A 17,987-nucleotide genomic window follows, 5' to 3' on the forward strand; every position below is an offset into this window, starting at 1 on the left:
AGAGAGAGAGATGGGGAGAGAGAGAATCTCAAGCAGGCTCCGCACTGTCAGCACAGAGACCGACTCAGGGTGGGGCTCGAACTCACAAACCAAGAGATCATGACCTGAGCCAAGATAAAGGGTTGGACGCTTAACCGACTGAGCCACCCAGGCGCCCCTGATAATTCTGTTTTCCACAGCGACTGTATTCTTACATTCTCATCAACAGTGCACAAGGGTTCTGATTTCTCCACATCCTCATCAACAATAAGCATTGATTTTGTTTTGTTTTGTAGTATCCTAATGGGTGTGAGGTGGGATCTCACTGGAGTTTTGATGTGCATTTCACTAATGATTAGTGACATTGCATGTGCTTATTGGCCATTGCATATTTCTTGGGAGAAATGTCTATTCAAGTCCTTTGCCCATTTTTTATAAGTTCATTTATATATTTTGAGAGAGGGTGGGGGGAGAGAGAACACGAGTGGGAGAGGGGCAGAGAGAGAGAGAGAGGGAGGGAGAGAATCCCCAGCAGGCTCCTTGCTGTCAGCGCAGAGCCTGATGTGGGGCTCGAACTCATGAAATGAGAGATCATGACCTGAGCCAAGATAAAGGGTCAGACGCTTAACCAACTGAGCCACCCAGGCGCTCCCTTTGCCCATTTTTGAATTGATTTTTTTGTTGTGGTGGTGGTTGAGTTTTAGGAGTCTATATGTTCCGGATGTGAATCCCTTATATAATTTGAAATGTTTTCTACCATTCCGTGGGTTGTCTTTTTACTTTGTTTACATACTATCTTTGGAGGCACAACATGGAATAGATATGTGTATACCTGGAAAAACTGAGGTCCAGAGAGGGTGTGTGTCCTGTCTGATGCCACCCAGTAAATGGTCTGTGTGATGTTGAAACACTCTGTGCTGGGCAAGGGTGGGACCTCTCATCTCCCACCTCATCTAATACAACAGCCATAATCTTGTTCCTGTTGTACACCTGGAGAGTGAGGCCCCGAGAGGGCTGGGTCTTGCCCAAAGTCGCCCCTGGTCAGGGGCAGAGCGTGACTCGAAGCCAGGGAGATGACGTATGTACAAGGATGAGACTGGCTGGGTTTGAATCCTGGTGCTGCCCTTTGTGAGCTGTGACCTCTGGCAAGTTTTTGCTCAGTGCCTTCACTGTCCCCATCTGTGAAATGGGGCCTCATGGGGCTGTTGCGAGGGTGCCTGGACACCCAGGATGAGACTGAGAATCGCTAAGTGTGGCCTCAGACGTCACATGCTAGCCCACCCTCACTCTTTGGAGCCAAAAAGACATTCCGACTTGGGCTGGGCTGTGAAGAATAAACTTTAATCTCTCTCTGGGTAGGAGCTCTGAGCAGGCTGCTCTCTAGAGCTGTCGAGGTGGGGTCACGGAGCCGTGCACGCGCACTCGGTACAGGCAGGTGAAGCGTGGGTTCCCCCAGTTGCTTGAGATCTTCACCTTGACGGCACCAAAAGCTCGGACAGGCTGGTTCTGGAAGAGTCACAGACATGGGGCCATTGGCCTCCACTATGCCTGTCCAGAGAGGTGTTTGGGAGTGGAAGGGAACCCTCCTATTTCACAGGTGGAGAAACTGAGGCTCAGAGAGTGGAATGAACTGTCCCGAAGCCGCACAGGAAGTTGGTACTCAGGGGTTGGGATGGAAGGTACTGAGGTGAGAAAGACAGATATACCATGGTGGGGAAAGTGTCCCAGCCTCGGGGCCCTGGACAGATGGCTGTGGGACCCCGGGGCAAGTCACTGCCCCTCTTGGGGCTTCAGTTTCCCCACTCTGTAAGATGGGCTGGGGGGGTGGTAATATCTTCCCATGAGACCAGGCCCTGGAGCTAGCTGGCCTGTAGGAGATGCTCGGTGAGCACGCCTCCTCCTTGAGAGGGGACAGAGCCTGGTGCAGAAAGTGGGGCTTGGCCTCTGAGATCTCTCTGGATGCTCTTAACCTTCCAGGGAATTATACAAGGGGAGACTGAGAGGCAGAGACGAAGGGAATGGCCCAAGATCATGCAGATTTGTGGTACCAGGATTTGGAGCAGTATCACTGATTCCCAAGTGTTGACATTCCACTGAGTCTCAGGGCCATTCTAGCAGCCACCGTGCTGTGTCCTGCTCCTGTCCCCGACTCCCTCCCCTTCAGGCCCCAGTTTGCCCTGCTGTGGTTAGATCAGGTGCTGACAACGGGGCCTCCCAGTATGGAGATGCTAAAGCGGTCCCCCTGTTCAAGAGCTCCTGTCCACGGGAGGAACTGCCATGGGAGGAACTGCCACGGGAGGAACTGCCACGGGAGTGCTCCTGGGCAAGTCAGGAAGACAATGCACTGCTAGAAGCTGGATGGGTCTCCTCCGGGTCCTACTTTTGGCCCTGGGCAGTGGCTCCATACTCTGAGCCTCGGTTTCCTCGTTTGTCACGTGAGTTAGTGACAAGTGTGCACTGCGAGGCTGTCGGTGGATGAAATGGGGCTCCCGGGGAAAGCCCTGCACATGGTGCACGTTTGCTGTGTGCTCAACGTAGGCAGCCTTTCTCAGGTACCTGGAGCGGGAACATCTGGATGATGTTTTCCGGCTGAAACTGAAACGCCCCCAGGAACACCTCCTCCTTGGGAGAGCCTTCCATGCCCTGTGGAACCAGAACCGAGGCAAAAGGGTCAGATGCGGGCAGGGCCTTCAGAGGGTGTTGCCCTATCTCCAGCTGAGACTTGCATACCTCCCAGGATGGGGAACTCCCTACCTCTTTGGGCACCACTGCATCGCAGCACAGAGGAATAGATAGGAAAGAGCACTGGATTGGGAATCAAAAGGCTGAGGGTCCTCTTCTAATTATGCCACTGAGTTGTAGGTTTTGGGTGTTTCCCTGACCCTTTTCTGGACCTCAGTTTCCTTATCAGTGTCTCTGTAGACTAAATTGGCTCTGAAAAGCTTGGGTTGAAATAAAGTGGCTGTTTATCTCCTATCCTTAAAGGCTGTGATCAACGCCGAACCTGGCCATTCTCAGCCTTAACTAAGCCTCATCCAGCCCCTCTAGCCTGCTTGGGTTGTGCAGACAGGGTGCCTAGAATCCCGCCAGACGAGGCTGTCTCCTTAGTTAGGCATTGCTCCCTGTGGGGGCGTGCTCACGTAAATGACAAAGTCCTTGGGAGCAGTGTCCAGGTTGCCCGACAGTGAGATGGTCTTGGGGATGTGCTGCAGCGTCAGGTTGGACAGGTAGACCTTCTGGGCCATTCGGATGGTCACCTGGCCTCGGTCACCCGAGAAGGCCCAGCAGTTGCCGGGGGTCACGTTGGGCTGGAAGGGGCAGGTGCGATGGGGGCCATGCTGGGTGGGTGGGTTAAGGTGAATTCCTCATCCCACCCTGGCTCCCCTAGACCTCCTTTGCCTCCTGGGTGAGCCGGATCCCTCCATCTACAAGGCTTGGCTCCAGCGCCACCAACTCCAGGAAGCTCCCCTGATTGCTGACGGTAAGAATGAACCTTCCCCTCAGCCCAGTGCAGGGCAGGCAGGGGCCTGCTTGGGGCTGCGAGGGTTCCTTGACCCTCAAGTCCTGAAGGGCCCCCTTCCAGTGCCAAAGCAGACTGTCCCTGCCCGGCGCCCGCCCCTGCTCCTGCCCAGTCCCCCCGTGGTTCCTGCTGTCTATTCTTGCCTCTTGCCCCTATCGCGTCTCTGTCTCCTGTTCCTATCCCTAGCCCCACACCAGGCCCCCACCCACTTTGTGCGCACCCCCAGTGTCTGCTTCCAGGTCCTGCCCCCAGGACCCTGACACTCCCCCCCTCCCCAGTCCCCCCATTCCCCCTGCCTCGAGGATCACGTCCGGGGGCTGCGCGTAGTTCCATAGCCGGATCCAGTTCCAGCAGGAGCGAGCCTTGTCGTAGTTGTATGTGGCAGACGTTTGCTCAAAGTCGATGGAGGCACCTGTGTGGGAGTGACGGTGTCAGATTGGGCACTGACCACGTGCCGGGCGAACACTTTAGGTGAGTCACTGGCCCTCTGTAAACTTCAGACGTTCCCTGGGTGATGGGAGTGATAACAGAAGCCATAATCGTGATAACACCCCCCTACCTCACGGGGCTGTTGTGAGGTTGAGGTGAGTCAATATAACAAAGTCCTTCCCGCCAGCCTCATTATTATTTCCGTGGCTCTTGCTCTGCCTGCTTCACAGAGGAGGGCACTCTGGCTCTGAGAGGTCGAGTGAGGCCCCGAGAGCGTAAACCAGTGCCCTCTGACTCCCCGTGCCCCTGGGCCTGGGTCAGCTGGTGCTGCCTGGCCGGCCCCACCTCTCCCCCTTCCGCGTGTCCCCCACACACTCCTGCTGTGCTGTCGCAGGAGGACCATTCACATGGGTTCCCCTGGGTCTGGAAGACTTTTCCCTCCTCTCCAGGTCTCAACTCAAACATCCTTCCGCACAGGCCTCTGCCCAGGTCCCCTCCATGCCAGTCACCTGCTTCGGTTTTCCGCAACACTGATTCCCAACTACAACTGGGCCTGCGTTGGTTTTTTTAGACGGTCAGTTTCCCCGGCTCTGCCGGCCTCTGGGTTTGGAGGGGGGGGGGGGGAAGTGGACGGGCGGAGTGGGGGGGAGTAGATGCGGGGCGGGGTGGGGGGGAGTGGAGGGCCTCCCCTCCCCACCTCAGCCCCCTTTAGAGAAAATAGAAAATTGTAGCAAAAAAAAAAGCCGTCTGGGGGCAGAGGCTAGCTCTGAGCATGAACTTGCCAGGAGCAGAGGATACCAGACCAGAACTGAAATCCACCCACTGAAGAGTTTCTGAGGACCCTTGAGGCAGGCTGTTGAGTGGGGGCGGTGAGGGGGAGTCGCTTACCTATAGACTTTAGGGCAAAGTCTGGCTTTTCAATATAATCTCCTTGTATCATCTTCATTATTTTCTGGGCCATTTTTTGCTGAGAAGGCAGAAAACACAAACCGTGTGCCGGTGTGTTCTTATAGATCCTGTCCACGTGCGGGTTCGCACCCGGTGACAGGTGGCAGCAGATATCCTCGTGTCCCTAACTGCTTACCCCTGCCTGTGGAGGCCGTGGCTGGTCCTGGCACAAGACCACCGGTCACTACACTGTGAGGAGGCCCGGGTGACACGGTGCCATCGCTACCCCACCCACCGGGTCTATGACAGGGTCACACGTGGGACCAGAGTCTCAGGGAAGTTAAGGGCAGGGCGTCTGGAGTCAGACAGACTTTTACCGCTGTGGGGCTTTGGGCTAGTTACCGCCTCTCTGAGTCTTGACCTTGTTGTCTGTAACATGGGGATGATAATTACATCCTCCTCCTGCCGCTGTGAGGACTAGAGCTAACGCTTGTAAGGCTGCTACCGTGTGCCAGGACTGTCCTCAGTGTCACATAAGTCCACTCTTATCCCCTCACAGCAGCCCCAGGAGGTATGTGCTGTTATCACTTCCATTTTAAAGATGAGAATACTGGGGCACAAAAGGGTAAGGTGTCCAAGGTCACACAGCTGGTAAGAGGCAGAGCCAGGCAGTTTGGTTCCAGTGTTTGGGCTCTGAGCTACTACACTCTCCTGCCAGATAAAGACTGCAAAGCACTTAGCATGCTTGGTACTCAGTAAATGCTGGCCACTATTTTTTTTTTTAACGTGTATTTATTTTTGAGAGACAGAGAGAAACAGAGCATGAGCGGCAGAGGGGCAGACGCAGAGAGGGAAACACAGAATCCGAAGCAGGCTCCATGCTCTGAGCTGTCAGCACAGCCTGAGGCGGGGCTCGAACCCACGAACCGTGGGATCATGACCTGACCCGAAGTCGGCGCTTAACCAACTGAGCCACCGAGGCACCCCAATGCTGGCTATTATTTTTATTAGACTCTTCAAAACTGTGGCCACAACCAGGTCTCCCACTCCACACCCTTCTTTCAGTATGACTTTGACACTCTTCCCATTGAGAGGTGGGGCTAAGGTTCCCTCCCATAAGTCTGGGGGGGCCTGAGGCTATGGCAGAGGTGATGCCGTGTGACTTCTGGGCTAAGCCTAAAAGGGGATACAGCTCTATTTCATGGGGAGGCTCATTCTTGGAGCTGCCAAGCTGTGAGGAAGCCCACACAACACTGAGCGCCCACCTATGGTTGCATTAGTCAACAGCCCTGAGTTCCCAGCTGATAGCCAATGTCAACTTCTAGACATGTGAGTGAAGATGCTTCCAGATGGGTCCAGACCCAGATGCCAAGTCACCCCCAGCCTTCAAGTCTTCCCAGGTGAGGCCTCAGACATTGTGGAACAGTGACAAACCATCCCCACTGCACTCCGTTTGGATCCCTGACCCACGGAATCTGTGCGCATAATAAAACAATTGTTTTGCACCACTAAGTTTTGGAGTGGTTTGCTATGTGGCAGCAGTAACTAGACCAGCCACGGTGCTACAGGGCAGGGATTTGTTGATATGGAAACTCAGAAAGGTTGATGACCTGCCTAAGCTCCAAACGGTAAGAAAAAATGTTGTATCCATAAAACAAGAATATGGATCTATGAAAAAGAACACCCAGAGAGCAAAAATGAAGTTCTTAGGAATTCAGACTATGTTAGCAGAAATGAAAAACTCAAAAGAAGTTTTGGAAGATAAAGCTGAGACTATTTTCTCATATCATAACAAATAGAAGAAAACAGGAAGAAATGGGAGAAAGAGGATTAGTTCAAGAATTTAACATCCAGATAATAGGAGTTTCAAAAATGAGAATAAACCAAATATGGCTGGGAGGGGATACATCCATTTAATCACACAATTAAAGAACACTTTTTAGGACTAAAGGGCATGAGTTTCCAGATTGAAAGGGCCCCAAGGGTAGCTAGCCCATAGGCAAATTATCATGACATTTAAGATGTAAGGTGAGATGTAGGGCTTCCAGGGAAGATATAGTAAGTTACAGAGGATCAATGTTCCCATTAAAAACAACTAGTAAAACCAGATAGTTTACGAAATCATATTGTAAAGCCACCACTGAGCTATGCGGGCAATGAGGACCAGATGTATTAAAATTCTAGAGAGGAGAGAACCATTCCGAAATTCATGAACAATTTTTTAATGCCTGGGGGCATTTGATGATTCTGGGCATGGGCTGAAGACATGGGTATAGGCTGGACAATGGCTACTATTGGTGAAAGAGAAAGCAGCAAAGATTTTAATAGACACACAGGACTAAAAGGACAAAATTGGAGACTTGATGAACCTCAAATCTGAACAGTTTTCCCCATAAGATGTTAACTGAAACCCAGAACTATTGAAGAGGCCAAAGAGCTAACTTGAAAGCTTCTGAAAGACATATTAAAACTTCCCAGTCTCATAATGCTTAGAAACCAAGCCCCTTTCCGTGAAGGGACCCCAAAACAAAATAAGCAAGAGATTAAAGCCTTACAAACATCTTCTTAGTATATATCAGAAACATTGGAGGGCTTGTTGAAACATACATGATTGGCTCCCATCCTCAGTAGGTCTGAGGGGGCCCATTAATTTGAATTTCTAACATCTTCCCAGGTAATGCTGATGTTCCTGATATGGGAGCCACACTTTGAGAACTGCTGCCCTAGAAGGAGTGGTGAATCAATACTGAGAGGCTGTAGCCACACCTGGAGGCACTAAACCAATTATGGGCACAATTAGAGGCCGAGAATCCAAGCTTGCCCCTGGCAGAGAAGGTTACCACTAGGGCTGCAGATTTTGCATTCATGCAGGGCTGGGAGACAAAATTGGAGACTTGAGAGGGGTGCCTGGGTGGCTCAGTCCATTAAGTGTCCAACTCTTGATTTCGGCTCAGGTTGTGAGTTCAAGCCCAGCATCAGGCTCTGTTGCTGACAGAGTGGAGCCTGCTTGGGATTCTCTCTTTCTTACTCTCTCTTCCCCTCCTCTGTTCGTGCTCACTCCCTTTCTCTCTCATATTAAATAAATAAATTTAAAACAAACAAAAACTTTTTTAATTTTTTTTTAATTGGAGACTTGAGAAGCCTCAGACATATGGTCAGTCTTTCCCATCAAGATATCTACCAAAAGTTTGAAGCTGCATGGGAAGGACACTAAAGGGTTAAGCTGAAAAAATCTGACTAAATCTTACACAAATTGCCACCCAGGTTTGAAACAGCTCAATGAACATCTACATAGAAGTGATAAGTGTACTCATCTTCCTTACAAAGAAAATGGGGAACTCTCTCTAGTTGAAGTTATACCTATCTGGAGCACAGAGTTCTTTTGTATACAATGTCCAGAAAAACACTAAAAAAGTACTGGACATGAAAAGACAATACCATATGACTGATACTCCAAAGAAAAACAACAATAGAAAAAGATCATAGATGATCCAGATATTGGACTTAGAAGATAAGGATATAAAAATTACTACAACAATATATTAAATAAAAGAAAGAAAAAATGGACGACATAGGTAAGATGTTGGAGAATTAATCTATGGTTAATTCACCATAGAATTAAAATTTATGAAAAAGAATCAAATATGTATTCTAAAACAATGCAATATATGAAATTAAGAACTTAATGGAAAAATTTAACAGTAGATTGGACAGAACAGAATACAGGATTAGTAGCAAACTTAAAGAAATGTGAATAGAAAATATCAAAACTCAAGCACATGGAGAAAAAGAATGAAAATCAAACACATCAGGTGATCAAATACATCACTCTAACAGTCTAGCATAGATGTAACTGGAGTTCTAGGAGAGGAGATAGATAATGGGGAAGAAACAATATTTTAAGAAACAATAGCTAAGCATTTTTAGCAACTATTGAAGAAATAAATCTGTAGATCCAATAAGCTCAGCAATCCAATCCCACGCAGGTTAAATATGCAACACTGTGGATAAAAAGAACATCATACAAACTCCCAGAGATAAAAAAACAGATCACACTCAATGGACCAATAATAAGAGCACTAATAGACTTCTCAAAAGCAGCAGTATAACTAGAACACAACAGTGGAATTCTTTCAAAATGTTCAGGGGAATATTTCCTATCTAGAATTCTATACCCAGCCAAACTATCAATCAAATGCAAGGGTAGAATAAAGATATTTTCAAGTGTGCAAGTTCTAAGCAAATTAATATGCCTCTTATTTAACTCTTTCCCAGGAAATTATTGGGGGATGTGCTCCACCAAAAGTTGGGAAATAGGAAAAAGGGCATCAAACAAAGAAGTCAGATGTTTGGGAGCAGAATGGCCAGTATCTCACCTCATCTGACATGGCTTCCATCAACTGGAGCTTGGCAATGAGTTGGGTCATGTTACCTCGGAGGTCCTGGATTTCCCCAGAGTGATGCTGCACCTTCTCCTGGTACATTCTTACAAGAAAGGAGTGAGAACATGGAGTGACTGATTTGCAATGCTGCTATTGTCACCCTTAGCTTCTATCTGTGTCAGTCAACCTACAAAGAACTAGCTTCACATTTCCTCACTCTTCTGGGCCCATCCCTGGCCCTACCCAGCAGGTTCTTGTCTCTTCCTCCTACTTGGAATACCTTTAAATTTAACTCATTCCTTCCAAATATTCCTATTTTGTTTGCAATTAAGGATGATGCCACCAGGTGGTATACTGTTGGTTAAAATTTCTTCTCAGCTTCCACTTGCTGAGTGTGATTTATTCAGGACCGTTGACATCTTTAACGTTCATAATTACCCAGAGCAAGGTGGGTGTTATGTCTCATCTCATAAATGAGGAGTTGAAGGCCCAGAGAGGTGAAGTGACTTGCAAAAGTTTAGCCAAGTAGGAAGTATGGGAGCTGGGATTTAAACCTAGGTTTATCTGACTGTGGAGCCCACATTCTTAGCCAATACCTTACAGGTCCTGGATATAGTTCTGTTTTTTAGGTGATAGTAAGATTATTTAGCAGATTCTTCTTACCTCAAGCTCTGCAGTGGACTATCTATGCTGTCATCCTGGTAGGGTGTTGCAGAAACAAGGGATCTTTTTCAGATGGCCTCATCTGGGCCCAATAGAACTTCCTCCATTCAATCTTCCACAACCATAAATCCATCCATTCATCTGCCTTCCCATTTACTCTTCCATCCATCCACTCAACTACCATCTATCCAAAATCCAGTGTATCCTCCATTTTAAGTCGATCCATCCAAATCCACATTCATCCACCCTTCCACCTATCCACCAGCCCATCCAACCACCCTTTCTCACACATATACTCCTCCATTTATCCAACCTGCCTCATCCCTCTTATCCACCCTCCCATTCATATAACTTACCTTATATATTGACCTTTTCATCAATCAATTCATCCTCCCATCTATCTACCCTCCCATCTATCCAAACTCCCATTAACTGTCTGTCCATCCATCCATCCATCCATCCATCCATCCACCCATCCATCCATCCATTTATCCATCCATATATCTAATCTGCCCTCCTATCTGTCCATCTGTCCATTTTCTCATCCATTCAGTCTTCCATTCATCCATCCATCTATCCTCCCAGCCATTTTCCCACATCCCTACATCCACCACTTCTATCATCTCATCCATTCTCCCTCCATTCCACATTTCCATCTGATCATCCAATTAACCAATACCGATAGTGGCAACTTTCTGCCCAGTCCTGAGGTGGACATCACTGGAGTGAATTAGACGTGGCTCTGCCTTCAAGAGCACCCAAAAAAGTTGGGAAAATGTCATGATTGCTTTCATGATTAGAGAAAATTGTGGGAGGAAAGGGGAATGTCATCACCTTCACCCAGTATTTCTGGGGGAAGTGACATTTTAGCTGGATCTTGAAGTATATGGAGTTTATACGGAGAAAAGAGTAGAGGGAAGGACAAGCTCATCAGATCTCTTTTCTCCTTAAGCATTCTGAGACTCTTTGTTGTCCTCTGACAGGGAGCAATAGCCATGATTTCCTCCTCCTTTCTCCCCAGGAACCACAAAGCAAATGATCTCATTTCATTTGAACAGAACAAACTGCCTTGAGTAGAGAGAATTGTGTTCCATTCTCACTATCGTTCTCTAGGAGGGAGATTTGATAAAGGAAATATAGGTCACCTCTGGGAGGGAGAGGCAGGAGAGCCATTCTGTAGGATGGACTATTGAATCTGGTCTTTAAAGCCACATTTTGGTGGGAGAGATGGGTTCCAGGTGGGTGGCATCACAAAGACAGAGATTTGGGGCTGGAATGAGTCAGGAACTGATCAGGTTCCAGATGTGATGAGAGTAAGAGAAGCTGATGTAGGCAGCATTGACTAGTTGGGGTGCGGCCAGTCAGTGCTGAGGCCTGAAGAGAGCACACACTTACCTGCCAGACTTCCATTTTAGACGGTACGTGCATAGAAAATATCCAGAATCCTGTGGGGCCAGGAGAATGAGAGTGAGACATTTAAGATGAAAGGTTAAAAGCTTAGGCTCTGGAGTTAAGGCATCTAGATTCAAATCCCAGCTTTGGCACTTACTAACATTGTACAACTTTGGAAGAATTTACTTAATCTCTCTATACCTCAATTTCCTCCTCTGAGAATTTCCTCCTCCTAAAATGGGACCAACAGTAATATCCACTTCATGATCAAATGATATCATATATGTAGAGTGTCTCACATAAACCAAATAATCCATGTCCCCTCTCTCTCCCCGGCTCCAATTCTACTGGGGATAATCGATGAAGAGAAGAAAATGGGATGATGTTCCCTGTATTTCATAATCTCTGTGTTGCCTTAAATCCTACCATTCAAACCATTATTAAAGCTCTTTAAAACCTATTCATTGTTAATGATAAAGCAATCAACAAATCAGGAATAGAATGGAACTCCCACAATCTGATAAAGCCCATTTATGAAAATCCCCCAGCTAAAAAACACTTAATGGTAAAATATTGGATGAATTCTTCTGCCACCCCCACCCCACTGCCCTGCCTCCTTGGGCCAGTGTACTCGAGAGGAGGGAGGAGACTCCTTTGCTTGAGAAAGCAAAGCTGTGACCTGGGAGGTGACAGCAGTGGTTGGAAGGAATCCGCTGAAGCTCAGAAACAAGTAATAACGATCATACCACGGTTGGGGGAGAACTTGAGTTTTCAGCGCTTTTCTTAGTGTTCAAAACATGTTCTTGGTCATCAGTTAATTTAATCCTCACAGCAATACTCATTAATAGCCTTCACTCTTTTCCTCCCCAGGTTGGGCAAGAGTGCAGGGATACCTCCACCTGGGATGGGGCAGGGCCCTGGAGACTTACCAAAAGCACAGAGGATGAGAACACCTGTCTTTTCCATGAGCTTCTGGAAGAGCAGCCTGCATCTGGAAGAGAGAGAAGCAGAGGTCAAGGTGAAGTGGGGTTTTGCATAGGCTAGCAAGTCCTGGCCTGGCCCTTGTCCTCTTCCAACCCTGAAGGGCAGGGCCCTCCCTGGGCAGTGATACCCCCTCCAAGATGCTGACCACGTTCTGTGACTGCACAGCCTCACGGAGGAAAGAAAGCTCTCACCCCAGCATTTGGGGCCATCAGAGATACACTGACCGTGGTCCACCACGTCCTTTTCACACCCGTCTCCAGCTACGTACTGTCTGTTCCCTCCCTTCTGTCCTGGTGAGCGCACCCTTCAGGGTTCAGCTCAAACAAATGTCCCCTCCTCCTACGACCTTCAGAGTCAACACTGCCCACCCTCACCCTTAACACCGGGTTTGGTGTCTGCCTGCCTTCCCCTACTGGGAGCTCAGGAGTGGTGAGGGTCAAGGCTGGGCCCAGAGTAGGCATTAAGATGTTTAGGATACAGGCTCTAAATGGATGAATGAGGGGGAAAGCTTTGCAGCACTTGGGAGGAGTTTGCGTGGGACAGGAGAGTGAAGGGAAAGGAAGGGACAGGCATGCCAGGAAGAAAAACAGCCTGCGCCTAGTGCTGAGGTGGGAGCAGGAACAGCGGGGCCAGGGGGTGAGAGCCCTAGTCTTGCTGGCCCAATGGGTCCACAACAGGATGCAGAATGAGAGCAGCATGGAAAGAAAGGGTGGGGCAGGATTCCAGAAGGTTGCGGGCTGAGGTGCTGGAGCCCTGGGGAGCCACAGTGGGTTCTGAGGTGAGAGAATATGCTAAAAGCCAGGTTTGGGATGGCTGGTCTGGTCCGGTGATCAAGGGATCATTCAGACCAGTGAGGGGGCTGCCATAGGAACGGGCTGCGTGTTCCCAGCCCCCATCACCCTCCCCTCACCTGCCCCCGCTCACCTGCAGTTGCTGAACAGAATCTGGTGAGCCTGAGTCCTCAGGAAGCAGGCCAGGCAGGTGATCCAGGCTGCAAAGGAGGCAGGAGAGCAGGGAGTAGCCACACCCTTGTTTTTATCCCACCAACCCTTGCAGGAGGCGAGGTCCTACTGCTGAGAGACCCTCTTAATTTTGTAATCGAGCCCAGGGTAGCCCTGCTCTGCTCACAGGTAAGCACCCGCTCAGAGGGAGGACGGGCCCTAGAGGTGGGCACAGCTTGCGACCGGCAGTTAATAGGCACCTAGCATAGACTCAGGGGCACACGAAGCCTGGGATGTGCCGATGCCCATTCCCAGACACTGGGGGCTTCTCAAGGGCAGAGTCCTTGTCTGGTTTATCCCCAGGTGCCCAGTGTTGCCCACCATGGAGCCAGGTAGAAAGTTGGGGTTCAGGATGGATGAGTAGGTGGGAGACACGTGAACGGACAGGAGAATGGTAAGAGAATGGTTTGGAAGGTGGATGAAACGGAAGACGGTTGAGAGGAGGGGCGGACGGAAGGATGGATGGAAGGACGGATGGGTGGGTGACTGGATGGGTGTGAGTAGTAACAAATAAAGGTACGGGTGGCCGATGGCTGACGCAGTGAACCCAGGGGGTGCGTGGATATTACAGCAGATGGATACGAGGACAGATGGCTGGAGAAATGACTGAGTGATGAGGAAATGGAGGGGTGGGTGGGTGAACACTGGCATAGAAGGCTGATCTTTAGGGGGTGGTCAGACCCCGTGCCCGAAGGGAGGGCACACTGCGTCACACCATTCCGTGGCTTCATCAGTGGCCCCAGGGGCCAGGCTGGCGGGAGAGTAGCGGAGGGCCGACAGGCAGCCCCTCCAAACAGCAAGTCTGCCTCCTATCCCCTCTCCCCGACCACCAAAGAGACTCTGGCTGGAATGACGCCCCTGCCACCTTCGCTGGGAAGTCCTCCAGGGTTCCCTCCCTCCCCTGCAGCCCAGTGCAGGCCTTACCCCCACCCAGGCCCACGTTGACGGCCAGGGCATCTCTTCGGTGTATACGTACAGATACAGGCCAGCACGCACTGGGCCAGGCTCAGGGCCGGGGCGTTGATGCGGATGGGCAACACTATGGCATCACCTGCAGAGAGCACGGGGCCTGTCACGTCAGCGCCCACAGACACGGGGAGCACCCAGAACGTGGTGCGGCCACGCCTGCTCCCTAGCTCGCCCCTTGCTGGGTGACTCCGGGCTGCCCATCTGACATCTCTGAGCCTCGGGCCCTCGCTGTTCACGAAGACCCCAGGGCCCCTCTCGTCCCTCCCTGCTCACTCGCGTTTGGCAAGGCGTCCTGAGCCGTCCTGCAGGTGTTCCGGCCTCTTTGGGCGACCCTGGGGATAACAAGATTCACAATCTCATTTTATAATTTTTTCAAGAAACGTGGTGTCCCCGCGTTCCAGATTGAGAGACTGAGTGGCGGACAAGTTCGCCCAAGACCACCAGCCTGCGAATCAGGGACACACCAGGTCTGACTGACCCCAAACGCAAGTCTGTTTTGAGGAGAGGACTCGGTTTGCGGTGGCAGTCACAGGTGGTTATCCCCGCAAAGCCAATCGCTCCCGTCACTGGCAGGAGGCTGATTTTGGTCCCTCGTGCACTCCTACCCTGTGTGATTTTAGACAATCCCGATCGCTCCAAGCCCTGCTGTCACACTCCCAGTGCCTTTGCTGTGACTGGCTCTAGTGGGGCGGGGGGCGGGGGGGGAGTTCCCACGGGGTGAGGTGTGGGGCTGGGCTGGGTATAGAGGCCTTGGGGGAAAGGCTTTCTCATTGCTAAAATGAGACCCACAGGAAGCAACGTCCGCTCTCCTTGCACCCTATACAGCCATGCTTCTCCATGCTTCTGGAACCCTGGTGGCCTGTGACAGCGAGGATGCCGACAGGAAGAGCAAAAAGGTGGCAGGGACCTGGATCTTAGGGGACATTGCAGAACCACAGAACTAACGTGCTCTGGAACCACACACGTCTTGGGACCTCTTGGCATGTGAGATAACAAATTGTCTTTATTTCTTAAGGCAAAGGTCTCCAAACATTTATTATCATACTCCCCTGATGTATTTATGTTTATTTATGAAGCAATTATATATATATATAATACCATATATACATATATATGTGCATAGCTCCAAGTGTGCTAACATATTATTTACTTTTTCAAATATTTATACATTCTTGAGGACTATAAATTAAAAGAGGGTGGGCTAAAAATATACGCTGAAGTTCGGATGATTTGTCCCCTCACCCCAGCAGATTGTTTTGTATATCCTCTTTTTAAAATATTTTTAAAAATGTTTTTATTTTATTTCTGAGTGAGACAGAGTGTGAGTGGGGGAGGGGCAGAGAGCGAGGGAGACGCAGAATCGGAAGAAGGCTCCAGGCTCCAAGCTGTCAGCACAGAGCCCGATGCGGGGCTCGAACTCACAAACTGTGAGATCATGACCTGGGCTGAAGTCGAAGCTTAACCAACTGAACCACGCAGGCGCCCCTGGTTTGTATACCCTCTTGGGATATACACCCCTTTTGGGGGCGCAGAGGTGGGCAGACAGATGGCAGAGGTGCTTGTTTGCCCATTTACCGTCTCCCTCACTGGACTGTGACCTCCGTGGGGGCAGGAAGCACTTCCGCCTGGCGCGGCCCTGTGTCCCCAGCCCCCTGCTCAGTGCTTAGCAGGTGCTCAATAAACACATGTGGAAAGGGTCTCCCTTGGCTGGGAAACTTTAGGAAAGCCACAGTCAGACCTCTCTGACCTCAGTAGCTGCCTCTGTCAAGTGCGGCCGGTGACCGCCCGCTCACCTCCAAGGAGAGGGCAAAGGCAGTTGGTAAACCACAAAGAACTGGGCAGAGAGGGGGGCTGCCGTCCTCACCTCCTGGGTCTGGCATTCTCAGGCGGGTCACACGGGTCCCTGGGGTTCCTCAAGGACCGTGGCATCAATTTCCTTCTCTAGGAAATCTAGGGAAACGGTGCTGGGGCTCTCTGGGAGTCGGCAAGGGGGAAGAGACTACCACTGCTGCCACCTCCTAGTGTTCCCTGGAAGGTGCCATGTGGGATCTAGCCGGGTCAAGTGGAGTCGTGGGCACTGTGACCTCACAGAGCAGGGGGTGGGGGTGGGGGCTCTGCCCAGTCTCCAGCTTGGCCCCAGAACTTCCCCTTGGATGAGCCCATTCTGACTCCCTTTCTACTTATAAGATGAGGAAATTGAGGTCCCAGGACGGGAAGGGCCATGCTAGGATCTCAGGGCCTGGGCAGGGGTGAGAACCGAGGCTCCCATATCCAGGCCATGCTTTGTTCTTGCCCCCAGACCCCTTCCTGCCTCCAGCTTCCCGGACTTGCTACCTGCTTAGGCTGTCCGTGAAGGTTTATAATGCTTGTCTTCTCGCTAGTGGAGGTTTTGCATAACACAAAATAATGTATATGTGGTTGCTTTAATCAAGTTCTACTTCTCCTGCAGAAAAATAAACGCATAGCAGAGTGGAAATGTCTGGCTATAGATATTTTTTTCCGTCAGCCCTGCCAATGGAGAGCCAATTTGGATTGTGAAGCTTAAAGGAACTCACTTTTGCCCCTTGATGGTAGTTGAGCAAATTGTAGGCTAAGTTCCGGCAGTCTGCAGAAGAAGGGTCCCTCAGGGAGTCCAGAATACAAAACCAGAATGTGTTTGTGTGTTAGGTTACAGAACAAAGATGTGACGCTTGCTGATGGGATTGAGGTTGCTAGTCAGCTGACCATGAGGTAGGAGAATATCCTAGATCACCCAGGCAGGCCCAGTGTAATCAGGGTCCTGTACCTGGCAGAGAGAGGCAGATGGGAGAGGGTGGCTGCACCAGCAGCCCTCAGCCCTACTTGCTGGTTTGAAGGTGGAGGAAGAGGCTTTAAGGCATGCAGTGAAAACAGCCTCTGGAAGCTGGAAAAGGCAGAGAAACAAATCCTCCCCTAGAGTTTCTGGAAAGGAACAAAGCTCTGCCAATACCTTGACTTCAGCCCAGCGAGATCCATTTTGGACTTCTTGGACTTTTGACTTCCAGCGATATAAGACAAGAAATTTGTGTTTAAAGTCACGACGTTTGTCGTCATTTGTTACAGCAGCAATAGGAAACTAATACAGTACTCTTAAGAATTTTCGGTGAAGGGGAAGTCCTGAAATGCTGCCACTATAATTGTTCCAAGGGTCTTCCAAGTGTACATACATGCATTCGTTCCACAAATATTTACTGAGCACCCGGTATGTTCCAGGCACCGGCTGCAGAGGTGAGCAGAACCAGCTCCCATCCCTGGGGAGGAGGGTCAAGGGGCTAGATCACCCAGGATGCTACACTGTGCACATAGCAGGCGCCTGCCCACGCTTGCCATTGCTGTAGGGAGGAGGGGCTGGTGAGAATCTCCCTCCTTTGTATCCACTGGTCGTCAGTCAGTGTCCCCCGTGCTGGATGTGTCGAGGAAGAGGAAGTGTTTGTGCTGAGAGCAAACACTGAGAGTGGCTTTGGTCAATATTTGTGCCCCTCTCCACTGTCAGCTGTTTGCCCCGGCTACCACGAGGGCCGGGCGGCCAGGAGTCGGATGTTAGGGAGCTTGTGGCTGGCATAAGAATAGAGCAGGGGAGCTCCCGTCCTTTCAGGGGAGGGCTTGCTGATGTCCGTGGTCCCTGTCAGTTCTGGGGGCACTCGTGGGGATCCAGCACAGGGTGGGCTTGGGCCTGGTATTTGGGCTGGTGTGGAGTCAGCAGGAGCCATGAAGGGCTCTGGAGTGGGGGAAGGCTCCAAGTCCCCTTGTGCCTACACTCCA

At 50.3% G+C, this 17,987-nt stretch overlaps 1 protein-coding gene across 1 annotated transcript; it reads right to left on the minus strand.

Moving 5' to 3' along the window:
• Window positions 1-1,319: 1,319 nt before the first annotated feature.
• SUN5 (Sad1 and UNC84 domain containing 5) lies at window positions 1,320-16,273 on the minus strand. The gene is given in 14 exon segments (XM_060615552.3): window positions 1,320-1,361; window positions 1,363-1,485; window positions 2,536-2,622; window positions 3,120-3,287; window positions 3,796-3,911; window positions 4,817-4,895; window positions 9,193-9,301; window positions 9,862-9,896; window positions 11,257-11,306; window positions 12,183-12,244; window positions 13,162-13,228; window positions 14,215-14,289; window positions 14,481-14,539; window positions 16,072-16,273. Coding segments are annotated over 14 exon segments (1,137 nt in total). The 5' UTR covers window positions 16,137-16,273.
• Window positions 16,274-17,987: the final 1,714 nt, after the last annotated feature.

The sequence above is a fragment of the Panthera onca genome, chromosome A3 (genome assembly GCF_046562875.1).
Source record: "Panthera onca isolate mPanOnc1 chromosome A3, mPanOnc1 haplotype 2, whole genome shotgun sequence".
NCBI lineage: Eukaryota > Metazoa > Chordata > Mammalia > Carnivora > Felidae > Panthera > Panthera onca.